Source organism: Gorilla gorilla, chromosome 3 (genome assembly GCF_029281585.2).
Source record: "Gorilla gorilla gorilla isolate KB3781 chromosome 3, NHGRI_mGorGor1-v2.1_pri, whole genome shotgun sequence".
NCBI lineage: Eukaryota > Metazoa > Chordata > Mammalia > Primates > Hominidae > Gorilla > Gorilla gorilla.
Genome location: NC_073227.2, coordinates 33,837,678 through 33,861,862, shown reverse-complemented (window position 1 = coordinate 33,861,862; position 24,185 = coordinate 33,837,678). Strand labels below are relative to the sequence as shown.

Sequence of the window (24,185 nt, the reverse complement as noted above, 5' to 3'; positions counted from 1 at the left end):
AGTTCAACGAGGTAAAAGGAGACCTCACATTTTTATAAAATAGATCCAAGGAGGTCCCTATTTCCCTGTAATTAAAAACAACACACTTCTTTTGGGTTTGATGATTTTATTTCTCCCCTCCCATAACCAGTAAAAAAAAAAAAAAAAAAAAAATTACAATCAGGCCTGGTGGTGGCTCACGCCTGTGATCTCAGCACTTTGGGAGGCTGAGGTGGGCGGATTGCTTGATCTCAGGAGTTTGAGACCAGCCTGAGCAACACAGCGAGACCTGGTCTCAAAATTATTATACAATCAATGCAAGTACAAAGATTCAATTTTTAAAAATCACCAGAGTACAAAGACGGCCACATCCCCTGCCCGGGTTTAACTTACATATATACAGAGTGGGCGGGGCAGGCATGGCCACAGAGGTGGTATTACAAAATATACAAAGTGGTTTCTTTCTTTACATTTCATAGAAGAACCCTGCCTCATTTCCAAATGAGAGCACTAGAAGCACAAATCATGCAGACCATTTGCTATATAACTTATGAAAAATGCTGTACAGGGGTGTGACTATAAATATAGAGTATTTGGCTCTGTTTGGGAATTGATATCTACAAGGGGGAGGGTCAGGGGAGGACTGTCTGATATCCTGACTTGCTGGGATGGTGGAGAAGCTGGGATGGGGGAGGCCCCAATCTTGCTGCACGGCTACACCCACTCCTCCTTTCCTAGATAAGGCTGGAGCTCACTGGCCAGGAAGAATTGGGATGGCTGAGGGTGGGGCGGGGGCGGTGGTGTAATTAGGCAGGAGGCTGTGGAAGGCACAGAGAAGGCATCTAGGATGAGAAGGAGCACAACCCTTTGACCCATGCACATACGTGTGCTCGACTGTACTCAATGATCCCAGTTCACTGGGCAGTCCAGTTGGGTACAGCTTTCCCCAAAAATCTGGAGCTTTGCAGGCATGGAGAGAGGACAGCTAATCAAAGCCCATCTATGGGAAAATGGAAAAATGTTTGGAAAGAGATTCTAGTGGGTGGGTGCATGGAAAGAAGGAAGTTAACCCAGGAAGTCATCTTGCACAGAAAGTAAGGAGGCAGAGAGGGGTGGAGAGCTATTCCAGGTGCAGACACTCCCTGGGATTCAAGGTGGCAGCATGCAGGCTATGAGCCTGGATAACTTGCACGTTTTATTTCAAAAGATCCAACAGGGAGGGTTTTTGTTATCTGACCAAGAGAGGAGCATTAGACTTTAGCCACAATGCTTTTTAATTGGGCTTCTTAGTTTGCTAAATTAAGAATCTGGGGCCCTTTTGGCAGAATGCTATGCTACCCATTCCTCACTTTCTTCTCCTCCATCTGCCCCACTCTCTGTCTCTTAGGAAGACAAGAGTAGCAGGTGAGCACATGTATCCAGCCTGAACTCTAGTTCAGGCGTGGCTCCCATCCCCGAAGCATGAGGACAAGGAAACTGCAAGTGAACTGCCTGGACTAGCACACCTGTCCACGTGAGGAAGCCCTGATGGGGAAGTGGGGAGCACTAGGAAGTGGGATAGACCCACACCTTGTGGTCTGCAGTTTCCAAACAATGACACTATATGTCCCCTGACCCAGGCTGATCTGGGGCAAGGAGGCCATGGAGCTGCTACTCTTGGTTGCCAGACTTTGGTTTAAAAAAAGGGAGAGGCCTGAGCTTGATAGTCATAGAGAGTACACTTCCTCATCTTGGAGAGCCTCTCATACATTCCTTCCCTGGGCCTTTTCTTTCTGAAGATGGTTTTTGAGTCTGAAAATAGGTTCTACTGACCAACCCAGCTAGGTGCAGGATTAGACATCCGTCCAGCCAGGTTCATTCTCTAATTCTCTTTAAGTACCGTCCTGTGCCTTCCTGGAGTAAAAGACTACTGAGTGACCAGGGGTTGGAATAAAAGTGTCCTGCAGGCCTACCCACCAAGCCAAAGGGAATCCAGTTAGGTAGGACTGCATCAATTTCATTCGCTAATGGGGAACAAATCTCCTCGAGGTGGTGAAAGGGTGCAGAAGTGGGAGGGAGGAGAGCATGCAAAACTCAAGGACCATCCCCCCATCCCTGACAATCTGGGGCGCCCCCTACAAGGCCGTGCATTCGGTCTTTGAGTCCGAGGCAGGGACCTCACCCTGAGCCTCTCTGCTAATGGTTATGTTATCAAAGGTCTCAGGAGTCTTGACAGGGACATCCTGCCCCTCCTGCGCCTCCAAGTCCTCGCAGCACTTGCTGCAGCGGCAGCACTTGGGGCAGCCACACAGCAAGCAGCACGCGCGGCAGCACACGCGGCAGCAGCAGCAGCAGCGCATCTGGAAGCAGCCGGTGAACTTGGAGACGACGGCATCCCAGGGCTTCAGCGAGCGCATCCACAGCGGCAGGAAGTTCCAGTTCTGGAGTTTCTTCGGCAGGACGCGTGGGCAGCGAGACTGCAGGAGTCGGAGGCACAGTACCAGGATGATGATGAAGACGACGGGAACCCCGACACCAACCAGCACCCGCCAGCCGGCCAGCGAGAGGCCAAACACCGTCAGCGGGATCAGGAAGAAGAAGATGATCAGGTAGAAGACGGCGAACCAGCGATACTTGGCAGAGATGTTGCCCAGCCCCTTGGCCATGCGGATGGGCAGGCGAGTGAACGGGATCGGGTACCACAGCAAGATGCCGGAGATGTTGAAGAAAAAGTGGCACAGGGCGATCTGCAACACAAGAGGTTGGACAGGTGAGGGGCCTGTTGCCCAGTGCGGGCGGCAGTAGGGAGGAGGAGGGGGAGGTAAGCTAGCAGGCATCACAGGCAGCACAGTCTCGGGCCTTCCAGGCCTTCTTTGTCCTTATGGCTCAGCCCAGAGGGTACCTGGATTCCATGAGGACCTACTACGTGTCTGGGAGGGCCAGGAGCACTCAACTGTGCATTATCTCAATTCTCAAAAAACACTCTACAGAGTGGCAACCATTATTTCTTGACAAGAGAAAATGGAGGCTCCTCAAGTCCCACAGGTGGGAGATGGAAGAGGTGGAAATTCACATCCTGGGAGCCTGGCTCCAGAGGCCAGGCACTTGGTCACTTTCCCAAGGTGCCAATTTCCATGCCCAGGCTGTGGACCAGCACTGTCCAATACACTAGCCGCATGTCCACACTGAGATGTGCTTTAAGTATGAAATACACACTAGATTTCAAAGACTCTCAATTTTTGACAGACTGATGACATATTAAAGTGATAATGGTTTAGATCAAATACATTATTGAAGAATGAATCAGCCTGTTTCTACTTTTAAAAATGTATCTACTAAAAAATTTTAGGATGACATATGCGGTTAATTTATATTAGATGCCTGAATTTCTATTTCTGTTGCACAGATGGCTTTGCCTCATCAGATCTTTATAATAATCCTAATGAGATAGGGGTTATGTCCTCCATCTTTCAGATGAGGGAATTGACGCTTAGGTTAGATCACTTGCCAAAGGTCACTTGGTATGTAAATAGTGAGATAAGAATTCAAATCCCAGGCTGGGTGCAGTAGCTCATGCCTGTAATCCCAGCACTTTGGGAGGCCAAGGCAAGTGCATCATGAGGTCCGGAGTTCAAGACCAGCCTGGCCAACATAGGGAAACCCTGTCTCTACTAAAAATACAAAAAATCAGCCAGGTGTGGTGGCAGGTGCCTGTAATCCCAGCTGCTTGGGAGGCTGAGGCAGGAAAATCACTTGAACCTGGGAGGCGGAGGTTGCAGTGAGTGGAGATTGCATCACTGCACTCCAGCCTGGGCTACAGTGCAAGACTCTGTCTCAAAAAAATAAAATAAAAATAAATAAATAAATTCAAATCCCAAAGGTCTTGCACAAAGTAACATAGATGGTCCACGCCAAGGAGTTCTCCTAATTGTAAAGTTCCCCATAGGAGGCAGTGAGGAGATGGGAGATGGTGTCTGTGCTTCCTAAGTACCTTTTCCACATCTATATCAAGGGGCCACCCCACTTTTGCTGAAACAACCACCAGTTATGAGGGTCTTACTGCTTCTCTCAGAACTGATAGTTTTGATTGTTCTCATATCAAGGTCCTGAAAACTTTACCTGTGACTTCCCCTCCACATATTAGTTCCATATTTTGGATAGTACAGAGAAAAGCCTGGCTCTTGTTAGAGACCAGTTTGCAAGACCATGGGTGGTCCCACTCCCAGGGCCCCTGTCCCCGTGCCCCAAGTCCTGACCTGGAGTGAACTCCTCAATGCATTGCCAGGGCTGGCTAAGGCGGCCAGGATGGCAGTGGTGGTGGTGCCGATGTTGGAGCCCAGCGTGAGTGGATAAGCCCTCTCAATGGTTATCACGCCGATTCCTGGGGGAAACACAAAACACAAACACATCAGCCCCATGGGATGACAGGAAATGGCAGTGGTGGCCAGAGGGAGAAGCCAGGGAGTAACTCACCAATCAGGGGGGTCAAGGCTGACGTGAACACAGAGCTGCTCTGTACGATGAAGGTCATGCCTGCCCCGACGAGGATGGCCAGGTAGCCAGTCAACCATGCAAAGGGAAAGGGGAAATCTGGAAGACAGAAGGAAGAGATGTCACGGCCTCTCCGGGGAAGGTATGGGCTGGTGGCCTGGGGTAGGGGCTGGGCTTAGGGGTGAGGTTGTACATCATCCCATATATGGTCTCAGATTACAGAGTAGAGTTTTAGAATCCAGTTTCATTCCCCATTGTCTTTTGCTCCGCATATTCAGATGGAAAAACCAAGGATGCAGGTAAGTGTTATGAAAACAAAAACACAGATTCCCTGGAGGTCAGGTTAGAAAGAGTGAACCCACCCAAGTAACCACTCTCCTTCCAGAAAGTGCTGAGAGCATGCTTCCTCGCCTGCCCTGGTCTCCCGTCAGCACCCGCATTTGACCTTCAACCTTCATTTCTGCCTTAAAGAGCATCAAGAAACTGTAGCAGCTTGGAACATGCCTACCAACTGAGTCCTCCACCCAACTAGCACTGGATCAGGCCCTGCATTTCCCAGAAGCACCCAGAGTTGCTCTGTTCCCCAAGACAACCTGGGGTGGGGGGCGAATTTTCTTGGCTATATTTCACTGAGCTTTCATGAAGTGATGATGTCATTGGCTTAGCGAGCTCTCATTGGCCAGGACACCCTACTTGGCAGGAAATCCTCTTAGCCAGCAGTCTCATTGGCCACCTCTAGATGCTGATGTATTTATGCATCACATTTCCTTCACAAGAGTGAAGGGAGGTGGGGGTGAGGGCGGACACCTGGGGTCCTTTTTCTAAGAGGTCTTGACAGAGCCAGTAAAGCTCTGAGCATACAGGAAACCCGCTAAGAAGGAAGGCCTGACTCACAGCTCTCTAGATATGAACTCCTTCTCAGGACCTTGCCAACATGCAATGGAAACTTGGGCCTGCTCCCTAGACCCCACCCAGGATGCCAAGAACATTTCCAGGTGAATGACATCCTCACTTCTGCTGCTGATCCAATCTGAGAGAGAAACTCCATGCAGAGGCCATTGCTAGATGGGAATCTAAAGGACCCCCACACCCCATGCAGTGACCATCCCTCAAGGCCTACAAGTGAGGGCAGTGTACCTACCAGTGTTGATGGTCTTCTTGATGACAGTGGCGACCTGCCCCTTGAGTACAGAGCCCAGGATCTTGACAATCATGATCAGGCAACCACAGAGGACCAGCAGGGAGAGTATGAGCAAGATGGTGCCCACAGCAAGATCCGGGAGGTGGAAATTCACAAAGATATGCTGGCCTAAAAAGACCACAAAGAATCTTGTCAGGAGGGCATGGAGCCACCACGGCTACAGATTGTTATTTATTCCCCCAGATCCTGTCTTTCCTACAAACAGATTCCTGGTTGTTAGTTTAACAGATGGTAGCCCCAAATCAAGACAGCCCTTCTCAGCCTCCTTCGCAGCAAGGGGCACCACTGAGACTATGTCATAATTAGTGGGATCGCATGAGGCTGGAAGATGAAGTGATAGCTTTAAAAATCACACAACTATTCAGGGGCAGACTCAGCCCAGTTCTGTCTCTAAAGACCATGCTGTCGATGGTCTAATTTTTTTTTTACTAATGATAAGTATGCTTTGAGGGATTCGATGGGCAAGTCAAAGTAAGGGGCATTGCTAAGTATAAAGTCCCTTCTGCATCCCCCAGATAATCCCAGCAAAACATGGTTATATGAATGAATGTATAGTGCCTAGAATGTGGGAGGTGGTAAGTTAACTTGATTCTTTGGGGTAATCATACCTAGAGTATTAAGGTATAGTGCTCAGAATTAATGTGGTGGGAAGGTGAGAAGAGAGAAGCAGAGATATACAAAAGTATATGTAAGGAGTAATTAGAATAACGAAGGATGGCTGGGTTGGAAAAAACATTTCAGCTTCTTAATAATCAGAGCATCATGCAAGCTCACTGCCTGTTCAAGAGCTACAGTCCCAGTGCCCTGAAATGGAGCCTGCTGTATAGTAGGGACTAATTGAGTGAATACATCTGTTCTATGTGGGTCCCACATCTTCCTTCAAATCGGGTTGTTGTCTCCCTAAAGTTATTTTATTTTGAGACAGACTATCTCCCTGCTGCCCAAGCTGGAGTGTAGTGGTGCAATCTTGGTTCACTGCAACTTCTGCCTCCTGGGGTTCAAACGATTCTCGTGCCTCAGTCTCCCAAGTAGCTGGAATTATAGGCTTGAGCCACCATGCCTAATTTTTTTGTATTATTTTTAGTAGAAACAGGGTTTCACCATGTTGGCCAGGCTGGTCTCGAACTCCTGGCCTCAAGTGATCAGCCCATCTCGGCCTCCCCAAAGTGCTGGGATTATAGCCATGAGACACCATGCCTGGCCCCTAGAGTTATTGACTAAAGGAGTCTGAACAAAGCATGTAGAGGGAGTCCTCTAGAATCTGTTGAGCTTTTCTGAGGTGGTGTGGAGCTGGCAAAGGAAATGGACTTCAAGTTCCAGTTCTGCCCTTGCTGTGGGACCTCAGGCCTGTCACCTCAGTTCCTAAGCCATAGTTTCCTCTGCTGTGAAAGCATGTTGCTCACTGCTTGATGTAGGGCAGGTGCTTGGTGACTCCTACTGTCCTTTCCTTCACTTACTGGGATTTCACACGGATAAATACGTCACCCCCAGACAACACCTGTCATAGTGGCCAATCCACTGAGCTCCACTCACATTTGGCGATGTTCTCCTTGTAGGTCACATTCTTCATGGTCCAGTTTTGGATGCCATCCGTCCAACAGAGGGAAGGGGAGGTGCAGTTAGCAGTCGAGGGAACAGTGACGTTCACCTGGGTCTGGATGACAAACATGACAAATGCCCACAACACTGGCTTTTAGTGGGGAATGGGAGGCAATGGCGGGGGTGGGAATGAACAGGCACAGACACCACCCATGGTGCATGCAGTGTGGCCCCAACAGAACAGTTCTTCTCTCTTGAAAACTTATTTCTCACCTTTATTAGAAATCTCTTAGAATAACTGAGGACAACTGAAATCAGCCTTCATCATTTAAAAACATCTAGTTTGTTTATTCTAGTCTCCAGTCTTTAGCACCCCACAAAAAAAATACATGTACACCCCAGAAGCAAGGGCAAGCCACAACCCAGGTGCAAAGCAGCCTGGGTAGTTTCCTGACAGAGGGCATGAATGCTCTGGGCCCGAGCAGGGGGAATACTCTGGAAGAGTCTGGAAAGTAAGAGAGAGGACACTTGCTGCCAACACCCGTAGGGCGTGCTGGACTACTTCCACAAGTCTCTCCAAAAATGAGAACAGAGCGGCAGGCAGAGCTAAGACTTCTCCAAGAGGCATGGAAATAACAAACCAGAAATAATGTATCCCTGGGATGGGGCAAAAGGGAGTCTGTCTGTCCTACTGTTTACCTGCATTCGGCATTCATTCAAGGACTTGTTTTCTAAAGGCATTCACTGGTCACTTTTGATTTTTCAGGGACTCCCAATATTTCTTTCCCCTGACTTTCTATTTACCTTCCTTGAAGGCAAGATTTAGCTTCATGTTCAGATGCAAAGGTTCACTCCCCGCCCCGGGAATATTCTTGGAAACGTACCTTGTTGGTAAAAGTTTTGCACCAAATCTTGACAAGACTCTTGTTTTTCGCTTTTTCATCGTTCATTGCAATTTGGCTGATAACTTTTTTATCCAGCTGTGGAAATAGTAGACAGGAGACCATCAGCATATCCTCAGAACTGATTTAGGACACAAACCCAGGGGGTTGAAGTGAGAGGGGCTCTAAGGAGATAAATGTGACTGTGAGCCCCCAGAGAGGCAAAGTGGGACTCACTCTATCTGCAGAGGCACTGATATCTAGGGAGCAGACAGTAGATATTTTCTGGATGACTGAATGGCCAAGAAAACCAGTAAGAGTGAAAACACAAGGTCCTAGCAAGGACCCAGGGAGAAGGGGCTGAGATGACTCTAGGCAGGAAAGGATAGATCATACTTTATCAAGTCCACTGGTGTTGAGGACAGCAATGGGAACAAAGTGGTCTCAAGTGTCCAGTCTTAAGAAGCAACTCCACCCCAATAAAGGTGGCATGTTATGGAAGTCAAAGTAACCATCAAGGTCAGTCACTCTATCAGGTGGCCCAAAAGTTCTGCCTCCCTTGGCCTTTTCCAGACGCAGCTACAGAGTAGTGTTTATTCATCTATTTATTTTTTAAAAACAGTCTCACTTTGTCACCCAGGCTGGAGTGCAATGGCACAATTCCCAGCTCACTGCAGCCTTGACCTCCCGGGGTTCAAGCGATCCTCCTTTCTCAGCCCCCACATAGCTGGGACTACAGGTGCACGCCACCATGCCCAGCTAATGTTTTGCATTTTAGTATAGACAGGGTTATGCCATGTTGGCCAGGCTGGTCTCAGATTCCGGACCTCAAGCAATCCACCTGCCTCGGCCTCCCAAAGTGCTGGGAAAACAAGGGTGAGCCACCGTGCCAGGCCCAGAATAGTGTTGTAGACACTCTATATCTGTCAGCTCAGGTAGGGGATGTTGTGGGTAGGAAGTTTGTCTCTTTCTCTCTCTGAAGGAGCCAAGTTACCTGGACAATGAGCTTTGTGAAGGGCTTAGTGATGACTTTCAGAAGATCTGGGGCATCTTCTCCATTCTTGAAGTGGAAGCTCTCCACTATAAGCTGGGTTATGATCTCAAGGTAATGGGTGGCCACCTCCACGGGCAAGAGCACCAACACGGACAGCCAGTTGAAGAAGTCATGGACAGTGGCTCCTGCAAAAGCTCTATGGGAGGGAAACCCCGACAGCCAGATTAGTCACTAAGCAAATGGGCACCATGTGAGGTGGGTCATTACCTGTATCATCTGCCACCCTCTGCTAGGTGTCACCTATGGAAGTGTGCACATGTACACAATCTCATTTTTGTTCTCTCATATTGATCCCCCAAGTGGCTGGTATCTATATTCCCATTGGCCAGATGAAGAAGCTGCGGGCCAGCAAGCATGTTACGGCTGGAATAATTAGCTCAGCAATCACTGCTTCGAAGAATTGCATCAAGGGCACTTTTGTATCATGTATATTGAAGGCTACCTTCTTTTGGAAAGGTGGGGACCAGCATGAAGGCAACCAAAGCCCTCTACGCTGGAGTTTTCAATTGTTCCAAATACATAGAAATCATAAATCCCCAAAGTGATGGGCACCACAAATACCCTGATTTGATCACTACACATTCTATGAATGTAACAAAATATCACGTTTCCCAGAAAGGTGTAAAAATATTTTGTATCAATAAAAAAATTTAACTTAAAAAGACCTCTATCCAAGTGAATTCTTAAACTTTTTTTAAGTTCTTGAAAGTGATGAAACATGAATAGTTTCCATGGGAAACAAGGCTAAAACATTTTGCATCCATCTGAGGAGGTTCAAAGATTCCTCCTCGATTCCATCTTATCTCCAGATTTAAAAAACTCTGTTCTGGATTTTTATGTCTTCAATGAAACAGCTTACCTTTTAAAAAAAACTGAAAAAAAAAAAATAAACTAGCTAGAAGAGGCTAAGAAACACTTAATTTTCACATTAAACTTTTTGAAAGAAAAGAGTTTCCAGCATTCTACCTGCTCTAGTTTCAGAGTTTCTGCATATGCAGAAACTAGGTTTTGTTTTTTATTAACTTGTAAGTGAAGAACAAAGAAAAGGTGGCATGGGTTGAGCTGACCGAACGTGGAAGTTTAAATAAGTTATAATTATGACCAAACAAAACAGTATTTATTTATTAATTTTTTTTTTTTTTTTTTGAGATGGAGTCTCACTCTGTCACCCAGGCTGGAGTGCAGTGGCGCGATCTCAACTCACTGCAACCTCTGCCTCCCGGGTTCAAGCGATTCTCCTGCCTCAGCCTCCAGAGTAGCTGGGATTACAGACGCTCGCAACCATGACCAGCTAATTTTTGTATTTTTAGAAGAGATGGGGTTTCACCATGTTGGCCAGGCTCCTGACCTCAGGCGATCCACCCGCCTGGGCCTCCCAGAGTGCTGGGATTACAGGCATGAGCCACCACGCCCAGTCCCAATAAATCCTACTCTTCCAACTGGCCTTGCTTCAATTCCGCCACCCAGCGGCTAAGTTTCTAGCTAGAGTTTGCATTTATTTAGTGAACTCAATGTGCTGGGTGCTCTGAACACTTACCTGCTGGGTTGTATGTTTAATCCTACAACTCAGTAGTGATAGATAGTATTATCCCTGCTCTGCCGATCAGGGAGCTGAGTCTAATCAGCTGGTGAGTATGTGATCCAACCCTAGCCATACCTCCCTGTGGTTACTTCTAAGAACTCCAGGAATGAACCTGATAAGCATGTCATCTTTGGCTGGTTAAAAGCAATTAAAACAGCGTGGCCAAGAACAATAGAGCTGATGTCGCAAAGGCTGGTTTTGAGCCTCTTACCTTCTGAACTCACTCCGATCTCCCACCTGCATGAGCGCAACAATAGTGTTGGTGATTGACGTTCCAATGTTGGCCCCCATGATAATGGGGATGGCAGCCCGAACAGTGAGCACTAGAGGATGGAAAAGTGCCATTAGCAAGCTTAGAAAGGCAGCCTGGAGGCAGGCTAAAGTCACCTATGCTGGTATCCTCTAAAGAAGTAGTTTTTATCCTCTATGCAAGTGAATTCTTAAACTTTTTTTTTTGCACCTCACTCTGCACCTCACTATGAATCTGAAGAAAGTGCCTTTCTAGCTTCCTCCTTCCTCCCTATTGCAGATCCAAGGCTACCCTGAAGGAGACCAGGAGGCACCCACTGATTAAGGACTTAGGTGGATGAGTGCCAGGGCTTGCATGTACAGTTGAGTCAGTTGTGCATGGCACACAGGCTCGCCTTTAAGGAAGCATCGTTTTTTTTCTTTTCTTTTCTTTTCTTTTTTGAGATGGATCTCGCTCTGTCTCCCAGGCTGGAGAGCAGTGGCTCGATCTCAGCTCACTGCAACCTCTACCTCCCAGGTTAAAGTGATTCTCTTGCCTCAGCCTCCTGAGTAGGTGAGACTGGAGGCATGCACGACCACATCCAGCTAATTTTTGTATTTTTAGTAGAGACAGGGTTTCACCATGTTGGTCAGGCTGGTCTCAGATTCCCGACCTCAGGTGAGCCTCCCACCTCAGCCTCCCAGAGTGCTGGGATTATAGGCGTGAGCCACTAGGCCCAGCCAGGAAGCATCATTTCCGTGCTGGATATCAGACATTTAATTCCAGGCAGTGTAACTTTTTCAAACAAAATCAGCATATTGCTGCACCTTTTTTGATATAAACAAGTAAAATATTTTGAAAGTGTAATACCTTTTTCTAACTGGACGAGAAACATTCTAGTTAATTTTGGCTAAGATGCTGGCTTGGGAAGAAAAATAGTTCTGGTCAGGGGTTGTGGCTCAGGCCTGTAATCCCAGCATTTTGGGAGGATCACTTGAGCCCAGAAGTTTGAGACCAGCCTGGGCAACACAGTGAGACCCAAGTCTGTATTTAAAAAGAAAATAGAAAAAATAATAATAATAATCAGTTCAAACTGGTCCCCCTCAGTGGGTCTGTCCAACCTAGCTGCAGCAATTATCAGACAGGTACAAGTTTAGTGTGCCATTTCCCCATGCTCTGTTGTCCCAGAGCAATGATTAAGTTGTCTTTCTTCTTAGCACTGAGAGTGGCCCTGTCCCAGAGAACTAACTTTCTGCAGTGAAGGAAATGTTCTATGTCTCTACTTCTCAATAGGGTAGCTGCCAGCCACATGTGGCTCTTTAACACTTGAAATGTAACTAGTACAACTGAGGAACTGAATGTTATATTTTAATTTTAAATCAATTAAGGTTCAACAAAATTAAATTGCCACATGTGGCTAGTGGCTACAGGTCTGGAAAGTACAGTACTAGAGAATTCAGAGCTGAGAACTCCAACAGCAGGGTCTATTTCCAGATCCTGACATCGAAATGGAAACAGGAAGTTGCTTTGGATCAAGCGGGGAACACATTGTAGCTGGGGCAAGATACCAAGACAATGGTGACAAGGCCTGGACATATTCAGAGTGAATTCCTGCCCCCCCCCTCCTTCCCACCCCCAGATAGACAGGAGAGTGTCTGGAATGCAGGTGGGCTCATGGGTGCCCCGACTCACATGAAGAGGACACCATGCTGACAACGATGGAAGTTGAGGTGCTGGAGCTCTGCACCAAGACGGTCACCAGCACCCCGATCACCAGCCCCAACAAAGGGTTGGACATAATAGAGCTGTTGCTGAAGAACTGTCCTGCCATTTTTCCTGGGAAAAACAAACAAACAAACAAAAACAATCACAACGTGATCGAGGGGGATTAGGTGGGCACTGAGTAAACAGAAGTCTCCATCCAAGGCCAGCTGGCTATGGGTTGGAGAGTCCAGCCTCCATCCCTGCAGGCACCCAAGGAATCTTGCTTCCCCATGCGTCTTCCCAGTGCTGCTCCGATAAGGCAGGAAATCCACTAGCTGCCCACACGTGCCTCCCGTCTCCCTCTGCCCTGGTTCCCGACCCACTGTGAGCCCCTGGTTACTTTTGTTCCTTCACCCTGCATCCTCCCACTCTTCAAACACTCCTCAGTCAGCAAGCCCTTCTGTGCTCAGGAACCCAGCCTCAACTCTATACTGGGACCAGTGGGTGCCAATGAGCCTCCTGGATGTCTCTGGGGTGTATACCCAATTCAGATTTATCCTCCAAGAGTAGATCTCGCTATCCACCCTTAGCCCTAGCACCAGCCTGTAATTGAATGCTGGGAGAGTTATTCTCAGGAGTGTACCTGAGACCATCAATGCATTCCCAAGTCTATTGTATAAAGAAGATGGAAGCCCAGAGGATGCAGGTGATTTGTCTGAGATAACCAGACAGCAAAGCCCCTAGCCGATGCTCCCATGGACCAGGGAGCCCAGAAGCAATGTTCAGGAGGCCAGGCATGGTGGCTCACACCTGTAATCCCAGCACTTCGGGAGGCCGAGGACGGGTGGAACAACTGAGGTCAGTAGTTGCAAGAAAGGCACCAAGGGTTGCAGAAATCCATGGTCCTTTGTGTCACCCAGATCTGAGATTGAATCTTACTCTGCTAATTACAGGCTGTGAGTCTCAGGGCTGGTTCATGATCTCTCCATAAATGGGAGGGCTCTGGGAAAGAATGTTTGATAGAGGGCCCCCGAAAATGCCTGCACCCAGTAGACGGAGTGCTGCCTGTTTGTTTCTGACATCACCATTGAGGTACAAAGGGAACCAAGCACATGGTGACTTCACTTCTGGGTTCTCACACTGCATGGGCACACGCAGCCCTAAGGGCTGTGAAGGTAAGTACAATGGATGCAGATTCCTCCAGCCCAGAGAAGGGGCCCTGTCCTTCCCCCAGCAAGGGCCCACATTTGAAAGGGCACTCTTTCTCATTCCAGAATTCTCTGGTGGGGAGGATATAGGAATTCCTCAGCTAAGTCTGTATGTCAGACAACTTCCTGCCTGGGGTTTGTGGACAAACTCAACTGGCGGATAGCTTGGAATAGTCTAGCCCCAGCTCCTGGCCTAAGCCACCTGGGCCAAGTCATAGCCCTTTGTATAGGCCTCAGTTTTCTCTTCTATAACGGAAAGCATAGACTTCATAAATGATCTGAGGTCGGTTCCAGTCCTAAAACACTCCAGGAGGCTGCAGCTGGAGAGGGCTTGCTGAGTTTTACTCTCGGAACCACATTTCAAGATAATGCCCCTCACCCCCACACCTCTCAGCCTTTCATTCTTACCTCCAACCAGCTGGAAGGCGCTACTAAGAATATCCAGGGAACACACGAAAAAGTAGAGAAATCCAAGAAGTAAAATCAATCTCCCAATCCCTTGGAAGAAACAGAGAATCTTCCCTTTGGTGTCTCTCTCTGCAGGGGGGTGGGATGAGGGGAGAGAGAGAAAGGCATGAAACTTTTAGTGTTGGAAACACTGAGAAGTTTGGCAATGAGCTCAGAGCTCCCCCCGCCTCCCCTCCCTTCCCAGCCTGGCAGCCGTAAGTTCTTATGTCTAGCGAGGCTTACAGATGGGAAGCAGCCATCGCTGCAGCTTTCAAAGCAGTTACCGCTGTGGTCCATTTAGCTGAAACCCCTGGTAAAGTGCCTCTAAAGGATTTGCATTTGGGAGGAGGGGTTCAATGTGGTCTGCGACAGAAAAACCAGGCTCCATGCTCAGCTGAGCCACAGTGTCACTGAGGGAGGCAGTTAACAGCACTAGCCACCTGCTGAGTGCAGGGTCGGAGATAATGGCTGTCACGTTCCAAACAGCACAGAGTATTTTCTAGAATGCAGCTGCACAGCAGCAATCAGCCTCAATTTATGGAGGGCTTGGGGCATCATACATCCTGGGATGCTACATCCTTAACTGCTGTTTACTCCACTGGCTTTTAAAATGGTTCTCATCTTCCCCCTCCCAGCTCTTTCCTTCCTACCTCTCCTCCCCACCCCACACCCCAGTCTCCTTTTTCCTCCTTGCTGTCTAGTTCACAGACAGACCTTCTGCCCTACATACATTTGGAAATGAAACAGTGATTGCTTGCATCCAGTTGTCTGGCTGCATATTTTCTTTTACTAGAAATATGCCCACATTTGGGTGAGGGGACCCCTCTGAAAGCTCTCTGAGAAGACGGGCCTTTTCTGTTCATCACTGTATCCACAGCATCTCCAAAGCAGTACCTGGAACCTCATCACCCACAGCGAATTATAAGGAGCCAGACAATGTCCATCTTTGCTGTAACCACAGTGCCTGGCACATTTGTTGAATGAATGACCCCCAATTACTCCAACATGCTTTGACTCAACCTCAAAGATGGGAGGGTGGCCGGGTGCTGTGGCTCATGCCTGTAATCTCAGCACTTTGGAAGGTCGAGGAGGGTGGATCACGAGGTCAGGAGTTCGAGGCCAGCCTGGCCAACATGGTGAAACCCCGTCTCTATTAAAAATACAAAAATTAACCTGTAATCCCAGCTACTCAGGAGGCTGAGGCAGGATAACTGCTTGAACCCACGGGGCGGAGCTTGCAGTGAGCCAATATCGCACCACTGCACTCCAGCCTGGGTGACAGAGCAAGACTCTGTCTAAAAAAAAAAAGATGAGAGGGTGACATCCCTAGCCAGGACCCTTGCTTCAAGGGAATCAGAAGAATGAAAAGGGGGAGGGACAGGAGGATGATGACACCGTGAACCACAGGAAGCTTCCCTCCTGAATGTCTCAGCTGGCCTCACTTTTACCTGACCACTTGATCCCCGAGTCCTGAAGAGTGGGTAGGTTCCAGGGGTCATCCACCTCAGTGGGCTCATCTATCAGTGTAGCCGTGGAGTAGGTCGGCAGAAGTTCAATCTTGATTACAGGTGCCTCAGTGTTATCTGTTGAAACAAGCAAAAGGGGTCATGAGGAATCAGACCTGAGTCTCCTGGGGTCCTCACAAAGGCCGATCTGCAGACAAACGAGCGACACTTACTTTTGTTGGTCTCTTTGCTTTTATCAGGGGCAGTGGGCTGCTGACCTGCGGCCCCTTCGAGGTACTTATCGGGGTTGGGCTGGGCATCTCCCAATTCAGGCCAGGGAGCCATGGTCTGTGGATAAGAAAACAGCTTAAAGCAGCAGTCATGGAAAGGAGGCACACCGAGATGCTGTAAGAGGAAGAACCATTGGTTACAAAGCATCAACTGGGTAGGGGTTTTGGCCGGAGGCGGCAGTAAAAGGAAGGGAAAGATTTCACACTTACGCCCCCTACGTGTGGCATATTAACCACCATATTTCCTCTGTGGTTCCCCTTCAAACACTCACCCAGTCGCTAAAGCAAACTACCTCGTACAGTGTTGAGTTAGCTGCATGTACCACCTTTAATCTCGTAAACTTGTTTTTGTCTTGACTCTCTCCTTCAGTCAAAAGCAGGGTGCAATGGGCACCGTGGCTCACGCCTGTAATCCCAGCACTTTGGGAGGCCAAGACAGGTGGATCACCTGAGGTCAGGAGTTTGAGACCAGCCTTGACAACATGGTGAAACCCCATCTCTACTAAAAATACAAAAATTAGCCGGCGTGGTGGCACACGCCTATAGTCCCAGCTACTCGGGAGGCTGAGACAGGAGAATCGCTTGAACCTGGGAGGCAGAGGTTGCAGTGAGCTGAGATTGTGCCATTGCACTCCAGCCTGGGTGACAAAAGTGAAACTCCTTCTCAAAAAAAAGAAAAAGGCAGGGTGCAAGCCCATTCATCTTTGTTGTCTCATAGCATGCCAAATCCTCACAACCCTTCAATGGAACCCCATCTACTTCTTATATAAAGACAAGTGCACTGCAAATCTATGCAAAACCTTATCCAGTGGAATTTAACAGATTTATACAACTTAGTGTGTATATGAATATATATGCAAGGGCCAGGCGAGGTGGCTCAGGCCTGTAACTCCAACACCTTAAGAGGCCAAGGTTGGTGGGTCACCTGCAGTCAGAAGTTCAAGACCAGCCTGGGCAACGTGTCAAAACCCTGTCTCTACTAAAAATACAAAAATTAGCAGGGGATGGTGGTGAGTGCCTGTAATCCCAGCTACTTAGGAGGCTGAGGCATGAGAATTGCTTGAACCTGGGAGGCGGAGGTTGTAGTGAACTGAGATCATGCCACTGTACTCCAGCCTGGGGGATACAGAGCAAAACTCTGTCTCAAAATATACAAGTATATGCAGGTGTTCATATACCTTCTGCGTGTTTTACCTACCACCCAGGCCTTCTGTGAAAAGAGTGATGGACCTGGTTTTAAAATCCAGCAGTGCCACCTATTAATGAGTGTGTATTTAGGCAAGTCCCTTTATGCCTCTGAGCATAAAGTGGAACAGTTCTTGCAGGGTTATGAGACTAATAGTGAAATTAAAAGTCTAGAAAGTGACTGGCATTGAGGAGGCATCCAATAAATAGCAGCAATTATTACTATGTCATGCTGTCTGGATTAATCATCCTTTGTTAGAACCACATTCTTTTCAGCCTTCAGAAAAGACCTTCTTACAATCTATTTTCTTCACAAGGCCTTTCTCAGTTACATGGTACTTGACACACCTCACATTCCAGTCCTTGCAGTCCTTGTTCTTTGACATTAGACAATTAGTCCTTGTCCATTAGACAAAGCAGTCCAAAGGATTGGAAAAAGGCAATTCACAGAAAAGGAACAAATGGCTAAAATGCCTATTAAAAAAGAAGCAATCCAGGCCGGGCACAGTGGCTCACGCCTGTAAACCCAACACTTTGGGAGGCCGAGGCAGGTGGATCATCTGAGGTCAGGAGTTAGAGACCAGCCTGGACAACATGGTGAAACCCCGTCTCTACTAAAAATACAAAATTAGCCAGGCGTGGTGGCGTGCACCTGTAATTCCAGCTACTCGGGAGGCTGAGGCAGGAGAATCACTTGAATCTGGGAGGTAGAGGTTGCAGTGAGCTGAGATCACATCATTGCACCCCAGCCTGGGCAAAAAGAGTGAAACTCCGTCTCAAAAAAACAGAAGCAATCCCATATATTCAAACTAAAACAGTGACAACTATCAAAGTAGCAAAAAGAATTTAAGTTCATTATGCTATGCTGGAGAAGATGTTATGAGTTGAACACTGCTAGAAGCTCTGGAAAAGTTAGCAAACTGTCCAAAGTGCCTTATGTTCATCACACGTCTGTGACCCAGTCATTTCACTTCTAGGAATCAGGAAGCTAGGAATATTTCCTCTCAGAAATTCAGAAATACCTAACTTACTCTGATCACCTCTTCCAAGAGGGCTTCTTAGAGCCTGAGTCCACCTGACTCCTTTCTTCTTCAACCTATTTCCTGCTTACCAGACTGCAAACCCTACCAAAAAGTGGACTTTGTCTTGTCCATCACTTCATCTTTAAGGTCTTGAGCCCTGCCGGGCATATTTATGATAGAATGAATGTGATGTAGACCAAAAAGATATTTGCTGCTCTATCATTTACAGTGTGAAAAAATGAAAAAAGAGAAATTAACTCCTTCTAACTATGGTATGTCCATGCATTGTAAGAGCATGCCATTAAAGAGTTTATACTGAATCAGTAAAACCATAGGAAAATGCTTTAGATAAACTTCACATCTAAAGCACTTCTTTTTCCCATTCACAGCATCATCTCAACAAGGCAGACAAGATCCAGAAATGTTCTCTGGGGTTAAAGGGAGTGGTGAGACTGTGAGTGATTTTTTAAATTTTAGAAGAAAATGATTTTAAAAGATGCAACTCAACCTCTAAGCTCACAAAGGTAAGATGGCTCAGTGATACCTGGAGAGAGGCGAATCACAGTGAGGGAGGGCTGGCTCTGCAGAGGCCTGCCCTTTACTATATGCAACCCTGAGCCACTCTGAGCTTCAGCTTCATCATTGCAAAAATGGGGACAATACCATCTCGCTTACTGAGCTGTTATGAGGACTAATTGGTTAATAAGTGTAGGTGAGGCTAGAGCATGGTGCCTGGCAGAGTAAACACTCGGAACTCTTGTTTATTGTTCATGACACAATGTGGAAATGCATTGTGTCATGAACAATAAACAAGAGTGTTTATTACGTGGAAATGCACTGTGTCATGAACAGTAAATGGCCTCATTTCCACTGTGTGTACCCTAGACTATAAGCTCTTCATCTCCAATGCTCAGCATGGTAGTGGATCTCAGTTGATATTCGAATAAATGAATCCAAAGCCTGTGAGAGAAAGATGCTAATGTTTGTTTTGTGGCAGAGGAGTGTCCTATACAGTTTGTGACCTCATTAAATCTACCAAGGAAGGAGTTTTTCTTCTCAGTGTACAGACAAAGAAACTGAGGCACAGAGAAACAAAGAAGCTTGCCTCCAACTACCTGGAGCTGGTGTCAGGATATGAACCCAAGACTGCTGGCTCCAAAGCCAGAAGCTTTTCCACAGATCTCACAGCCAGGGGCAAAGGGAGGAGGAATTCTCCAGCCCTCAAAGCACCAGGGCACCCAGGGGCCTTAGGTCTAGGCTCTGAGTGTTTTCGGATAGCTGGCTAGATTGGCATGTCTGCAGGTCACTCCCACATGATCATTCAGATGCTGGAAATGCCCACCCAAGAATGTTGCAATGGATGAGCAGGAGGGGAGTGTGGTGGGGGTGGGGTGGGCGGGTGGGGGTGGGGGTGGGTATTAAATGGTGCAGGCAGAGAATGTACCCTGGAGCTCTGAGCCCCTCTAAGCCCTTCTCCTACCCCCATAGCCCTGGCGCAACCACTGCCTTGTTCTCTCCCAGCCTTCCCAAGGCCTCACTCCAGCACATTTTTGCCATCTGCCAGAAGCAGCAGAGGAAGGGAGAAGTCATCATTTGGAAGCTTTTTACTAAAGCCCAGGGAGGGGCTCCCCCGCTGCCACACTGGCCTCTATAACCGAGTTGCCTGTGTGCCTCACCCTCTTGGCTCCACTTCCTGCACCACATGGGCACCCACTGCCAGAAAGAGCTCTTATTCTTTCTCGAAGACCCAGGAGAGGAACTTTCTTGACTTGGCTCAGACTTGGGAAGCAGGGGAATGTAGGGTACCTGGCAGTCACCCAACCCCTACATTTGCATTGTTTGGGCTTCTCCAACCAAGACCTGTTCCTGGGCCCCTTGTGCCCAGAGCAGCAGTCAAGGCCATCTGAAGAAATGGGGAGAGGAGGAAGCCCAGGGCAGTGGTCCTTCGAGGAACCAGAACATGGACACACAGTCTCCCATCAGAATGGCAGCCTTCACAAGCACAGGGACTAGAGTATGGCCATTGTATCCCCAGCACACAGGACAGTGCTGGGCACATGGTAGCCAAGTAGTGTTTATTAAAGACTTTGTGCCTGGCACTTGCAAATTGGTGCACAAATTTACTCACAGCATTTCATGTATCTATGTAAACTTAGAGTCTCCTTTAAAACGAACAGTATCCTCATTCTATAGAGGGAAAAACTGAGCCACAGAGAAGTTAATGGCTTCAAATCACATAGGCACCACAACACAGAGATAATTTCAACCTCATGCAGGCCAGTGTTCTCAGGATGCCCAGGAAAACTTTCTTGTACTTTGAAAGAATGACTCCGTGCTTCAAAAATTCCCAAGAGGGTGACGTCTCCTTTTCCTCTGCTTCCCTTACAGCCATCACAAGGAAAAATAATCACCCCTATAGGCTAAGGGTAGTGGCTCACACCTATCATCCCAGCACTTTGGGAGGCCAAAGTGGGAGAGTCCCTTGAACCTGTGAGTTTGAGACCAGCTTAGACAACATAGTGAGACCCTGTCCCTACATTACTGCTAACAATAATCTCTTCAAGGACACAGTGGTGGTAGTGATGAGAGGAGTCAAGGAAGCAATTGGCCTGGGCCTCACATTGATAGATTACTTGAGTTTACATTTTTGATGTGGCACAGCAATAAACTTTAAACTTGGGCCATATCACCAAACCACACCCTCACCATGCACTATCAATTTGTATTTATGATATCTTAAAATAAATCCCGTAAATAACTTGTAACTATATCAGTTATGCTGCATTGTATTGGGGGGGTTAAAGCAGTTAAATTTGTAAATATAAACATCTTAAAAATACCGCAATCTTTTTGTAGCCCTCTTTTTGTACCTTTGCATTTTTAAAATTCACTGAGATGAATAAATTCCCTGGGATGTCCTGATTGCTCCCTGTGGTCCCCAGAATGGAAGTGGGGTGTGGGTGAGGATGGAGGAGTGGAAGATGCCTGAAACTGGTTACTAAAGCCCAGTTTATTCCAAAGCACTCTGATTCTGTGAGGCTGTTTTCCTCATTGCATTGAATTCGGGCTATTTTTTTGTCCCCTTTGTGTCTAACAGCAACAATCAGAAGCCCATCCTCATACCACAGGGGACTTGCTTCAGTGAGACAGTTGAGCAATTTGGGGAAAGTTTTGGATGGGGCAATTTGTTTCGCATCCAAACCTTTTACAAAGCACGCCCTTCTTATCACCCATTCCCCAAATTACAAAAGCAGAGAAGATCATGATCAGCTGGCACGGGACAGAAGAGGCAATCTTTTTTATTTTTGTTTTTCTTTAACAATCTGAAACAACGGCCACTCCTACAAGCACAGTTTTCCAAGAATACCCAACCCAGGACAAGTTAAAGAACTGCCAGCACACAAGGGAAGAAGGAAAAAGGAAAGAACGACAAGGCCCAGAGCGATCAGGGCTAACACAGAAACCCCCTGGGGCACCTAAACAGGAAGAGGGGACTCGAGTGATGAAATCCACAAGCTGCTTCCATGAAATCAACATGTTTGAAAAAGGGACCTCCTCAAAGAAAACGAGATTCCAACTCTCTTCAGCGCAGTGCGAGCCACCGGTGGCAGGCACCGTTCCAGGGAACCTGAACTAACTCCATGCCATGCAGCCCCCCACTTTCTGGCCTGAGGATGCGCAGTCCCCGAACCCAACCACTCCTGTGCACATCTCCTTGTAAGTTATCTCCCCAGCCTGCTCACCCATTTGTGGCTTGGAAAACAGAAATTGCGGGCTTTGCTCCCCAAGACGGCTGAAGGACGGACCCTTCGCTGATGGCCACGGGCCCTAATAGAAACAAACTAAGACTGTCTCCTAGGCACCTTAAATAACTGCAAACAAGCACTGTAACACGTGGAAGTCACACTTGGGTGGGGGGCAGTGTCACATCACCAGGCAGCCACCACAAACCTAGAATCTTCATGGTCCTGAGATGTCGCATTCCCCTTCTTATAAAGAATGGAAGACGGCAGCCCAGGGGCTCACGGGGCCTAGCGTTGTCACATGGCTAGTTGGTGACCCAGCCACAAAGAGCCTAGCCATCCTGATTCCTAGGTGGAGACTTCTATCCCCTGGGCCTTTCCTCTTCCAAACCACGACTATCAAAACAGTGATCATTTTAGAATCCACAAGTGTGGCTGATTAATAACACTGTCAATCGTAAGAGTGTAGCAGCAAAAGCTGTAATAAAAGCAATAACCGTAACATTAAGAAGAAAACAACTTGAACATTGTGGAGAGCTTTGTGTTTTTCACTTCTGCGGCCCAAAGCCAGCCAAGTTCCTTGAAGTCAGCACCGAGAGGTATTTACAAGAATTAAGTGAATCAAAGTCCTTGAAAAAGCGAGGAAGCGCCCCTGCCCCGGCGACGGTACTCACCAGCGCTCCCTCCGCAGGTGCTGGGCTGGAGGCGGCGGCCAGGTGGAGCGCAGCGCCCCGGGTATATATGGCGAAGGTGTTGCGCAAAGAGGCCGGCCGCTGTCATCACGCCCCTCGCACATTCCAGGACCGCCTGCCGCAGCCGCCGCCGGGGCACTGCCTACCTGCCGCCTTAATGAACCCATCGCGACTTCGCCCGCTGCGCGGAGAAGACGCGCGGCCAGCCAGGCTGCCGAGAGAAAAGCTCCGACGGGCCCCGCCGCGCGAACTGGCCCGAACGGCCCCAAACGGCCCCGCGCCCCTCGGCGCCCCGCGCGCCCTAGCCTGGCTGGTGCGCGCCCTCTCCCGCCGCGACTCGGTCCGCAGGAGATTCCCGCAAGTGGGGGCTCTCCCGCCCCTGCCTTCTCCTCAAGAACTTGAACCTTCTAGTCTAGCTCCTGTGAGGCTCAAGAGGTCAGAGACGCGAAGACACAGATAAAAGCCAGTTGGAAAGTCGGGATAAAGCCCTTGGAAACAAAGCCTGGATTGTTCACCTTTATCAATCTGTGGGGCGCTTTCTGCCCTGGGAGTCTGGGCTCTAGGTCCGCAATGGGAAAGGCTGGGACTGTCAAGCTGAGGAAAAGGAAGGGGGCTGTTCTCACCACTCCGTCCTAAGGCTGCTGCGGGTTTGGCAAACCACTGCGCTCGTTTCACATCCTGCTCTGCCTCGTGTCACCTGCGTGTGTATACAACAGTTCTCCAAACTGCTATGAGATAGGATCTGTCCCAGGGAGAGTCCACCCCCATGCTTATCCCAACAGCTCCCCAGTTCTGTGCCGGGAACTGCTGGGAAGGCTTTGTCTCCAATGTGCACACGAAAGCCTTCCCTGGGGCTAAGACTGGCGCCCTCTCTAGCTGAGGTTTAAGGGGTTAGGGGATATGATACAATTACCCAGGATTTGCTGAGCAGGAAGAAAACCTGAGTCTTATTCTGAAACCCAGACCCTCTCCTCTGCTGCGCACTCTCCTGGTTTTACAGTGGAGCACAGTGAGGCTCAGCGAGCTTACTAGTTGCCCAGCTCCTCACAACAGCGGAAGCACCCTACTGGAATTAGCTGGTTTCATTCCAACATCGAGTTCTCTCCACTGTGCAAGGGGAAGGACTCGGGAGCACGACTTCCAGGAGCCTAGAGCTCTGGGGCTGGTGTTGGCGGTGGCTAAGCACACTGACTCTGGGCCGAAACTCCTGGAAATCAGTTCCCTGTTCTGCCCCTTGCTTTCCCTGGCTCCATTTGCTTATGTGCAAACTGGGAATAATGGTCCCTGTTGGAGTAAAGTGAGCTAAAATATGTAAAGAATGTGGAATGGTACTTGGCACATAAATAGTATTCAGTGCGAGTTAACCATGATCGTTTTCACAGGGAAACTCTGGTGTTGGGAGAAGATGGGTGGGAAGCCTTGATTAGACTCATCTACAACCTTCACTGGAGAAATCAAATCTGCTTGGATTGCTGTTATTAGAGGGATGATGGTTTTGCTAGTGGGTGTTGGCC

At 48.2% G+C, this 24,185-nt stretch overlaps 1 protein-coding gene across 1 annotated transcript; it reads right to left on the bottom strand.

Moving 5' to 3' along the window:
* Positions 1-88: 88 nt before the first annotated feature.
* Positions 89-23,008, bottom strand: SLC34A2 (solute carrier family 34 member 2). Its single transcript, XM_004038502.5, has 13 exons — positions 22,654-23,008; positions 15,973-16,087; positions 15,743-15,877; positions 14,256-14,384; positions 12,628-12,771; positions 10,918-11,029; positions 9,065-9,260; positions 8,074-8,169; positions 7,184-7,304; positions 5,591-5,758; positions 4,432-4,548; positions 4,215-4,339; positions 89-2,705 (listed from the first exon to the last, which is right to left on the bottom strand). Exons 2-13 carry the CDS (start codon positions 16,082-16,084, stop codon positions 2,094-2,096), a joined length of 2,067 nt encoding a protein of 688 aa, XP_004038550.5. The 5' UTR covers positions 16,085-16,087; positions 22,654-23,008; the 3' UTR covers positions 89-2,093.
* Positions 23,009-24,185: the final 1,177 nt, after the last annotated feature.

Excerpts from the sequence above, each read along its gene's own strand:
- SLC34A2 (XM_004038502.5), bottom strand. The coding sequence starts at position 16,084 with ATGGCTCCCTGGCCTGAATTGGGAGATGCCCAGCCCAACCCCGATAAG. Across the intron at positions 14,385-15,742 it reads CTCGGGGATCAAGTGGTCAG|AGAGAGACACCAAAGGGAAG; the intron begins GTAAAAGTGAGG and ends ACCCCCCTGCAG. Across the intron at positions 4,549-5,590 it reads CAAGAAGACCATCAACACTG|ATTTCCCCTTTCCCTTTGCA; the intron begins GTAGGTACACTG and ends TCTGTCTTCCAG.